The sequence below is a fragment of the Triticum urartu genome, chromosome 3 (assembly GCF_003073215.2).
Source record: "Triticum urartu cultivar G1812 chromosome 3, Tu2.1, whole genome shotgun sequence".
Taxonomy (NCBI): domain Eukaryota; kingdom Viridiplantae; phylum Streptophyta; class Magnoliopsida; order Poales; family Poaceae; genus Triticum; species Triticum urartu.
In genome coordinates, this window is record NC_053024.1 from 72,904,626 (window position 1) to 72,915,292 (window position 10,667).

At 51.6% G+C, this 10,667-nt stretch overlaps 1 protein-coding gene and 1 pseudogene across 1 annotated transcript; both read right to left on the reverse strand.

The window, feature by feature from the left end:
• Window positions 1-1,254: 1,254 nt before the first annotated feature.
• LOC125548005 lies at window positions 1,255-2,166 on the reverse strand (annotated as a pseudogene).
• Window positions 2,167-6,893: 4,727 nt separating this feature from the next.
• LOC125542944 (acyl transferase 9-like) lies at window positions 6,894-10,013 on the reverse strand. The gene is made up of 2 exons (XM_048706173.1): window positions 9,501-10,013; window positions 6,894-8,003 (listed from the first exon to the last, which is right to left on the reverse strand). The coding sequence occupies exons 1-2, from the start codon at window positions 9,930-9,932 to the stop codon at window positions 7,176-7,178; spliced, it is 1,260 nt and encodes a 419-aa protein (XP_048562130.1). The 5' UTR covers window positions 9,933-10,013; the 3' UTR covers window positions 6,894-7,175.
• Between the last annotated feature and the right edge of the window lie 654 nt (window positions 10,014-10,667).

Sequence of the window (10,667 nt, forward strand, 5' to 3'; positions counted from 1 at the left end):
TTTAAATTCATAATTTTGTGTAATATATGAGATATGTGTCAAATTCAGAAGAAGAAAAAACACGCGTTTTGCGGGCTCGCACGGGTTACGGCCGAACAAACCCCGCATATCGGAACCATAAAAAGGAATATTTACACTTCTAATGCATCATAAATTTCAATAGATAAAAAATGGAAAACAAATTCACTAGACGAGCTGCAGGAGCAATACACAGGGGAGAATGGCAGATGATACCATCACTTAGATGCTTCCGTGATAAATTCAGAATGAATAGTGTCGATAAAGAAAAAAACAAGAAAAGTGTGAAAAGCTACACTATTCACAACAGGTTTGTCTTTTTTGCTTCTCAATGTGTATATCAAATTTGGATCTTGATTTTTTAGGGTTTGTAGACACATGTGTTGCAAACATTCATATATTTTTTGGAATGATTTAAATTTGATTTTTTTCGAATTTGGTATCACGTGATATTCTCCCCATTCCCCAATACACATGCCTGATGCATCGGTGCACGCATCCTAAATTTCAATAGATGAAAAAATGAAAAACAATTTTCTAGACAAGCTGCGGGAGCGGTACAGGGATAGTGGTCCGCTTGCTTAATTAAATCCAAAGTCCCCAGACAAGCTGCGGGAGCAGTACACCACAGGGATATACGTCCGCTTGCTTAAATCTAGTGAGATTTCAGAGAGCTGCACTCACACGGTGCACCATGTGAGGCTTGCAAATTCTGGTTGCCCCGTTCATCTACGGTAACAGGCTAGCGCCACCAAGCCCGGCGATGATGAGGCCGGTTAAAGCCCTATATAAAGCGATCAAAGTTCTTCTCGTCTGGCCATGTGGGACTAAACGAAACCCAGCCTCGACGCGTGCGCGCGGTGACCCATAGAACCGACACATCTTAATCGGGCTTCTTGTGCTGTGGGCTTTAGTGTTTCCCTATGGCCCGCAGAGACGAAGCCCACCATACATGACTCAAAATATATTTTTTCTAAAAGCGCCATGCCTCTGGTCCCTCTTGAGTTTTGCAACCATACAAGCCATCATCAATCAAGTAACCAAATGCAGGTATGTATCATTTTTATTGTCTCGTATCAAATGACTAAAAAATCAAATTGGCTGTCTACATTCTAAGAATGGTAACGTACTGCTCAAGATGGATGTAGAAACAAAGTAAGTAAATACAACGAAAACGGGTACAAATACAACAACATCGGCAACAATATATCAACCAAACAGCCGCATCAGCAGAGCTCCACGATGCTTCCATCCCCACCCCCTGCATGCATGCATGCATGCCAAGGTTCTCTCGGTCGTCTAGCAAAGCAAAGCGAAGGAGCTCGCTCATGGCAGGTCCTCCTTCATGCCGCGGGCGAACTCCTCCGAGTGCTCCTTGGTGACGCAGCTGGCGAGCATCCGGGTGCCGTCCTGCGGCAGCGGCGCTTTGAGGATGACGACGCAGGCGATGAAGTCCTTGTTCACGAGCGGGCCGGCGAACATGGGCGGGCCAAAGCCGTAGTCCACGTCGGAGAACCCCAGCTTGCTCCAGTCGGAGACGTAGATGGACTCATAGTCGAAGCTCATCTGGAAGGGATCCTGCCGCGTCTCCTCCTTGGCGAACTGGATGAACTCCACCGCCATCCGCTGCTTCGCCTCCCGGATCATGTCGATCACCTCCATCACCGACGACTCCAGCACCTTCTTGCTGCTCCCGGACATCTTCACGGGGAAGATGGAGTTGTCGTAGTACCCGGCGTCCAGCTTCAGCAGGTGGCGCACGCTGGCGAAGAAGCAGAGCTTCACCGTGGCCTCCGGCTCCAGGTTCAGCGCCCGGGTGCGGCACTGCCACAGCTTGGCCGTCAGCACGTCGAAGCCGGAGCAGAACTTGCCGCTGTGCGCCTTGTACTACGTCTTGAGCCCGTCGATGTAGCCTGTGGGGAAGTCAAGCACGATGTAGTCCAGCGCCAGCACGGGGAGCTCCGGGAGCGGGCCAGGCTTGATGCTCGGGTTGGGGAACTTCTCCCTGTCCCACACCGGCTTCACCGCCGGCTCCGGGAGCCCCCGCGCCATGTCGCCCACTGCCTTGATGAACTGCGCCGCGCCCATGCCGTCCGCCGACGCGTGGTTGAACCGCAGGCCCATCACGAACCCGCCGCAAGTGAATTTCGTGATGTGAAACCATGTAATAAGTTAGTTTGATTAGTAGGAGTACTAACTAATATCCTGTAGATGCTCCCGTAATTCCTGTAGGCTGTCCTCATCAAGGAATATGAATTGTCAATCATGATGGAATTCGGCACTTTCTGCCGAGCCATGCATCTCAAGGTACGGGTGACAGGGATGCACGAACAAAACACCAAGAGAGAATGAGCGAAAAATGCGCTGCAATCTAATCATCATCATAAAGTACTCCACTGACTTCTCAAAACGGGAGCGGCTACAGATCAATCAACTGACTCAAGAAAGGGATCAGTCGATTTGTAGAAGGTAAGGAAACATAACTATTCAGAACAAATTGACTGACACAAAGTTGTGGTCAGTCGAAAAAGGCCAGCAGTCAAACGGGCTGAAAAAAGAGTTCTGACTTTATATTTCTGCCTTCAGTCATCAGCCCAAAACTAAAATGGGCATGAACCCGCTAAGAGACAGACCCACTACACAGAATCCACCTAACGCGCAGAGCCACTAGGTCTTCTTCCTCCTCTTTCATCCCCGACACCGCAAACACTCAGCTGCCGCCATGGACGCTGAAACAAACATGAGATGTGCTGATCTCTTCTGACCTCTCTATAGATCTTGTGCTAAATTTCTTCCTTGCAAAGTCCTTCTCCTCCAAACGCCCTTAGATCCACAACAGCAGAACAATCCCAAAAAAATGGATGAGTCGTCATATCATTTTAGAATGAGAGATCTGTCTGGAAGAAAATCAAAACTGAGAAGATATAAACCTGGAGAAGAACTTGCTTCATGAATTTGCAAGGTAATAGATGATCCCCCACCACCTCTTTCTTTAATCAGTCTTCATGTTAGCTTCTGGTTGATTCTGGACATCTGCATTTAGCATCTTGCATATTCAGACGTAACCTTGTTGTTGTTTGCTAGAAAGAGGAGAATTGAAACAAATAAATTGGTAGCATGATTAACTATCACAAACTAAATGTGTTTCCAACCTTCAGGAGGAGTTGCATATTCAGAAAACTAAAATTGCTCAAGTAAGCAAGAAGCATATTTAGAGAAGAAATGCTTGCAGATCTTGACAAGCATAAGGAACTCTGAACAAAGAAAATTGCCTGCATGACTACGTAAGGGACTGCAACATACAATTTAAATGCATTACAACTATAAGCCAGAAAAGCCAGACATATACATACCTTTGAGTACTTATGATCCGGCCAGGGGCTTTGGCCTGGGGTGCCACTCATCGGCATCCGATGCGGAGTCATCCGTAAGGGACGTCCTCCCTTTCTTGGACGCCTCCGCCTCTAGATCGACGGAGGCTGCCCTTTTCTTCTTCTCCCCCTTAGGGGGGAGTTGCTCTCTTCCTCCTCCTCTTCCTCTTCGTCAGGGGAGGAGAGGGTTCCGATGTCCTCGGACACTACGTCCGAAGCACTCTTACGGCGGAAGCCGCTCTTGGCCTCCTTGCCCTTCCCCTTGGCTTTCTTTTCCGGCGCCGGGACCAGCACCCTCGTCAATAGAGGAATAGCTGGGTCTTCGGGCAGCGGAGTCGGACAGTGAATCCGGTCCGCTTTCTTCTTCCAGCCCTACAAAAATAAATGAAGGGTTTAGTGTGCTCCTTGGATTCGCAAAGTAAGGTTATCAAAGAACTTACGGGGGTCGCGGCGTGGATGCTGTCGTAGCCGAGGTCTTCGGTTGCCTCCGGACATGACTTCTTGGTCTTGAAGAGCAACTTCCACATGTCTTCATGCTTCGTGCCGAAGAACCGCTGCAGGGTCCGGGGACCGACCGGGTTGAACTTCCACATGGGCTCTTGACACGCCTGACAGGGAAGAATTCGACGGAAGAGCATCACCTGGATCACGCTGGCGAGGCTGGTATTTTTATCTACCATGCTCTTGATGCGCTTCTGCAGCACCGTTACCTCGTCAGACGACGCTCAGTCCAGGCCCTTGTTGAGCCAGGATGCCAGCCGCATTGGGGTCCGGACTTGAACTCCGCAGGAGCAGCCCATGTGGAGTCACGGGGCTCTGTGACATAGAACCACCCCTGCTGCCATCCCTTCACGGTCTCCACGAAGGTGCCCTGGGGCCAAGTGACGTTGGGAAGTTTGCTCACCATAGCGCCACCGCAATCCGCCCTGCTGGCTATCCACCACTTTTGGCTTCACATTGAAGACCTTGAGTCATAGGCCGAAGTGGGGGGAAATGCGAAGGAATGCCTCGCATACGACGATAAACGCCGAAATGTTGAGGAAAGAATTTGGGGCTAGATCATAGAAATCTAGCCCGTAGTAAAACATGAGGCCGCGGACGAAAGGATGAAGGGGAAACCCCAGTCCGCGAAGACAATGAGGGATAAACACTACCCTCTCGCCGAGCTTTAGAGTGGGGATGATCTGCTTTTTGGCTGGAAGCCGGTGGGCGATCTCCTTGGCCAGGTACCCCGCTTCCCGGAGTTCCTTGATGTTTTTCTCCGTGACGGAGGAAGCCATCCACTTGCCCTGCGCTCCGGATCCGGACATGGCTGGAGTACTTTCTGGGAACGAAGAGGATTGAAGCTTGGGCGCTGGAGCTTGAGGGCGGATGGGCTAAGGAAGGGGAAGGCGTGGGGTAAAAAGGGGGAATCTTATCTCCTTATAAAGGCAGTGAATATCATGTGTCCCCCATGAGTCTTAAAGCTCGCCTATTTCCAAGGGGTCGTGCGAAACGGCACGGTTAGTTTTCCCAAACCCGTATTGATGAAAATCCCGTAATAAGGGGGCACGATCTCTGCTTTGACAAGACGTGACGTCGGTGGTTGCGTCTCGAAACGCGAAACGGGAGGCCAAAAAATGGTTTGAAGTAACAAAATGGCCGGACGTAATGTTTCACCAGTGAAATCTTCAGAAGACAGAGCTTATCTGTATTCTGCCCTTGTAATTCAGAGGTATGACTGTTGTACAGAGCCAAATATAGTACTGACGATCAACTGATTTGAAGTGTTCGGAGGAGGAACCCGCCTTGCAACGTCGAAGACAATCTGCGCGCCGGCCACATCGTCATTGAAGACTGGTTCAGGGGCTACTGAGGGAGTCTAGGATTATGGGATCCTCGGGCATCCGGGCTAAGTGATATGGGTCGGACTAATGGGCCGTGGAGATACAAGACGAAAGACTTTCCCCGTGTTCGGATGGAACTCTCCTTAGCGTGGAAGGCAAGCTTAGCGTGCGGATATGAAGATTTCTTTCTCTGTAAATCGACTCTGTACAAACCCTATTCCCCTCCGGTGTCTATATAAACTAGAGGGTTTAGTCCATAGAGGCAATCACAATCATAATCATATAGGCTAGACATCTAGGGTTTAGCCATTACGATCTCGTGATAGATCAACTATTGTAACCCCTATACTCATCAAAGTCAATCAAGTAGGAAGTAGGGTATTACCTCCATCAAGAGGGCCCGAACCTGGGTAAACATCGTGTCCCCTGTCTCCTGTTACCATCGATCCTTAGACGCACAGTTCGGGACCCCCTACCCGAGATCTGCCGGTTTTGCCACCGACAGTCGGTACCATTTGTTGTATTCGGGACAATTGTTGTATTGAATTATTAGTTTTATTCAATGATTTGAATTGTTATTGTCATTTGGATTCATAATATTCACATTTTATGTTTTTTAAATTCATAATTTTGTGTAATATATGAGATATGTGTCAAATTCAGAAGAAGAAAAAACACGCGTTTTGCGGGCTCGCACGGGTTACGGCCGAACAAACCCCGCATATCGGAACCATAAAAAAGAATATTTACACTTCTAATGCATCATAAATTTCAATAGATATAAAATGAAAAAAAATCACTAGACGAGCTGCAGGAGCAATACACAGGGGAGAATGGCAGATGATACCATCACTTAGATGCTTCCGTGATAAATTCAGCATGAATAGTGTCGATAAAGAAAAAAACATGAAAAGTGTGAAAAGCTACACTATTCACAACAGGTTTGTCTTTTTTGCTTCTCAATGTGTATATCAAATTTGGATCTGGATTTTTTAGGGTTTGTAGACACATGTGTTGCAAACATTCATATATTTTTTGGAATTTTTGGAATGATTTAAATTTGATTTTTTTCGAATTTGGTATCACGTGATATTCTCCCCATTCCCCAATACACATGCCTGATGCATCGGTGCACGCATCCTAAATTTCAATAGATGAAAAAATGAAAAAGAATTTTCTAGACAAGCTGCGGGAGCGGTACACGGATAGTGGTCCGCTTGCTTAATAAAATCCAGAGTCCCCAGACAAGCTGCGGGAGCAGTACACCACAGGGATATACGTCCGCTTGCTTAAATCTAGTGAGATTTCAGAGAGCTGCGCTCACACGGTGCACCATGTGAGGCTTGCAAATTCTGGTTGCCCCGTTCATCTACGGTTACAGGCTAGCGCCACCAAGCCCGGCGATGATGAGGCCGGTTGAAGCCCTATTTAAAGCGATCAAAGTTCTTCTCGTCTGGCCATGTGGGACTAAACGAAACCCAGCCTTGACGCGTGCCCGCGGTGACCCATAGAACCGACACATCTTAATCGGGCTGCTTGTGCTGTGGGCTTTAGTGTTTCCCTATGGCCCGCAGAGACGAAGCCCACCATACACGACTCAAAATATATTTTTTTCTAAAAGCGCCATGCCTCTGGTCCCTCTTGAGTTTTGCAACCATACAAGCCATCATCAATCAAGTAACCAAATGCAGGTATGTATCATTTTTATTGTCTCGTATCAAATGATTAAAAAATCGAATTGGCTGTCTACATTCTAAGAATGGTAACGTACTGCTCAAGATGGATGTAGAAACAAAGTAAGTAAATACAACGAAAACAGGTACAAATACAACAACATCAGCAACAATATATCAACCAAACAGCCGCATCAGCAGAGCTCCACGATGCTTCCATCCCCACCCCCCTGCATGCATGCATGCATGCCAAGGTTCTCTTAGCAAAGCAAAGCGAAGGAGCTCGCTCATGGCAGGTCCTCCTTCATGCCGCGGGCGAACTCCTCCGAGTGCTCCTTGGTGACGCAGCTGGCGAGCATCCGGGTGCCGTCCAGCGGCAGCGGCGCCTTGAGGATGACGACGGAGGCGATGAAGTCGTTGTTCACGAGCGGGCCGGCGAACATGGGCGGGCCGAAGCCGTAGTCCACGTCGGAGAACCCCAGCTTGCTCCAGTCGGAGACGTAGATGGACTCGTAGTCGAAGCTCATCTGGAAGGGATCCTGCCGCGTCTCCTCCTTGGCGAACTGGAAGAACTCCACCGCCATCCGCTGCTTCACCTCCCGGATCATGTCGATCACCTCCATCACCGACGACTCCAGCACCTTCTTGCTGCTCCCGGACATCTTCACGGGGAAGATGGAGTTGCCGTAGTACCCGGCGTCCAGCTTCAGCAGGTGGCGCACGCTGGCGAAGAAGCAGAGCTTCACCGTGGCGTCCGGCTCCAGGTTCAGCGCCCGGGTGCGGCACTGCCACAGCTTCGCCGTCAGCACGTCGAAGCCGGAGCAGAACTTGCCGCTGTGCGCCTTGTACTGCGTCTTGAGCCCGTCGATGTAGCCCGTGGGGAAGTCGAGCACGATGTAGTCCAGCGCCAGCACGGGGAGCTCCGGGAGCGGACCAGGCTTGATGCTCGGGTTGGGGAACTTCTCCCTGTCCCACACCGGCTTCACCGACGGCTCCGGGAGCCCCCGCGCCATGTCGCCCACCGCCTTGATGAACTGCGCCGCGCCCATGCCGTCCGCGGACGCGTGGTTGAACCGCAGGCCCATCACGAACCCGCCGCAGGTGAACTTCGTGATCTGGAACCATGTAAATAATAAGTTTGAATGTCAGCTCTGGATTTGTTGTAGTGCCAAACCAACATCCTGTAGATGCTCCCATAATTCCAGTAGGCTGTCCTCGTCGAAAAATATGAGTTGGCAATCATGACGGAATTCGGCACTTTCTGCCGAGCCATGCATATCAAGGTACGGGCGACAGGGATGCACGAACAAAACACCAAGAGAGATTGAGCGAAAATTGCTGCAATCTGATCATCGTGCTCGACGAAGATCGGTCCTCTCCAACAACCTCACTGACCATATTCGAGAAAAACAACCTCACTGACCTGCACCAGTCGGTGGGCAACAAAAGCAGAGGAGTGGATGGGCTCTCGGACGAAAAACCCTTGGCTTCGAAGCAACACACACATTCAGACAGACACCACCTGTCTGGCAAGGACAACACCTACACCTACAGGCACATCGGCATATTCTGGCAGTACATCTCTGTCTGTGACCGCATAATAATTAAGCTGCGAGGCTGAAACTAATCCTGATTAAGACAACTGCTTGGGGGGGGGGGGGGGGGGGGGGGGGGGGGTGCTCGCCAACAAGTCCGATTCAGTACGCCTAGAGAGGTCAAACAAAATTCGGCAGCTCCGGCCTCGTCCCATGGCGGTCACTTTCAGCCCCGGAATGATCGGAATGATGGACGGAATCCTCCCCTACGTACGCGAGTGCGGTTCTACCTAATCACTGCCCACCACCGTAGCACGCCGCGTAATCGCCTGAGGTCGAAGCAAAGTCGTGCTTGGTGGCACGTACCGTCGCAGGCAGCGGCGGCATTACGCACACGCAACCCGCAACAGAACAAAAGTGCAGTGACGCAGTGGCGCCGCGAGGGAGGCACCCCGTGGCCGCGCTCGGCCGCCTCGCCTGAAACGCCGGGATTTCGCGATCTCGCCTCGCCGACCGCCGCCGGCGTCCGGCATTCTTATCGGAGTACTCAACCTAGTCGATGGCGTCACAGCAACGGCTCAGCTAACCCTGTCCTAAGGACGAAAGTGGCAAGCCTGCCGTTGCCAATCACGGCAGTATGCCTCACACTTCACAGGCACACACCACGAGCTCTCGGCTTCACCACTCCGGGTAACTCCGGCCACGTCAACTCCGGGTAGCCGTTAATTGCTCCGTGCGAGGTCGTAATCACCTTTACGAAGACCGATGATGGGTGACGCCGGTGGGGGCCGCGTGACAGCCTCCCCGACCGACACCGTCAACCAATCGTCTCCACTCGCCACTACCTACCCACGACGCGTCGAAGGGGAAAATGGGAGAAGCTTCCCACGACGACGCCATCCATCCACCCATCAGCTTTTGACTTATCGCCTCTGCTCCCCAGATCTACCCCCGCGCGCGCGGATCTAGCTCTCTCTCCTCACGCGACCGGATCAACGATGCTACGGCGAGCGATTTAGCTTAAGAATCACGGCGGCCGGCCAGCCGCCGGCGTGGTCGGTGGGAGCATGTGCATACCTGCATCATCATGATGGTGTTGTGGGGCTCGACGCCCCAGAGGTCGGCGGCGGGGTAGGGGACGAGGTCCTCCTTGGGGAGCAGCAGGGGGCGCTCCAGGAACCGCACGTCCTCCAGGCTGCACTCGGCCACGGCCTCCGCGAAGTAGACGCCGTCGGCGGTGCAGCGGATGGCGGGGCACCCCTTCTCCGGCTGCTCCACGATGCGGCCCGCCAGCGGGTAGAAGAAGGCGAGCGCCTTGCCCAGCGCCTCGCGGATCACGGCGGGGGCCGCGTCGGCGCCGGACCGGAAGATGTGCATCGACTCCACCAGGCCCCGGTGGGTCGGGTACCGGTCCACCCACGCCAGCGGCAGCGTGTGGTCGGGCGTCTCCGACGCCGGCTTCACCGCGCCCTCCGAGATCCGCGTCACCTTGAAGCTCGACGACGCCATGGCCGCTCCCGCTCGGCTCTGCTCTGCTATGCTCTGGGCTTCTGTGAGGCGTGTGTGTGGAGTCTTTGGGACGAGGCTCTGGAGCTTGAGCTGGTTCCTTAAATGGAGTTTGGTTTGGTGCTCGCTCGGCAGTGGGTCGAGGGTGTGTGGGGCCCGGCGAGGGAGGTGGGTGTGGGGTCGTGGAAGAGCGTTGGACACTTGGACTATTTGCGGTGTACCGTGGGCGCCTTCAACGGCCGAGATCGGCTGTCCGGGCGGGGTGTTTGACGTACAGGTTTCGATAGCCGTTCAAACGCACGTGCATGGCGGCCGTTCATACTTCTATAAGATCACTTTTTACAACATTATGATAGTATCAAAAATTATCTTATATTTTGGGGCGGAGGAATAGCATTTTGTTTAGCAATTTTTTCTTAAACTGTTAGATCGATAAGTTGGTTTAAACGGGCTTAAATGGCGCGCCGTTTACCTCCTACGTGGATGTCTATCTAGATCGGGGTGGTCTCTTGTTGATATGCTTATTACGATTGCTAATCTTCATCTCATGCGGCGATCTACTTGTTCCTTTACAAGTCTTTGCAGGTAGTTCGATGGTCCGATTTCTTGATGTTGTCCCGCATTCGTGTGAATTACAATGGTGCGGCAACGATATATTCAGTCACAGCTTCGATGATAATTTGGAGGCATATAGTTGTACTCACGATCTGTCCCTAATTAGTGTTGTTTCCACGTCGA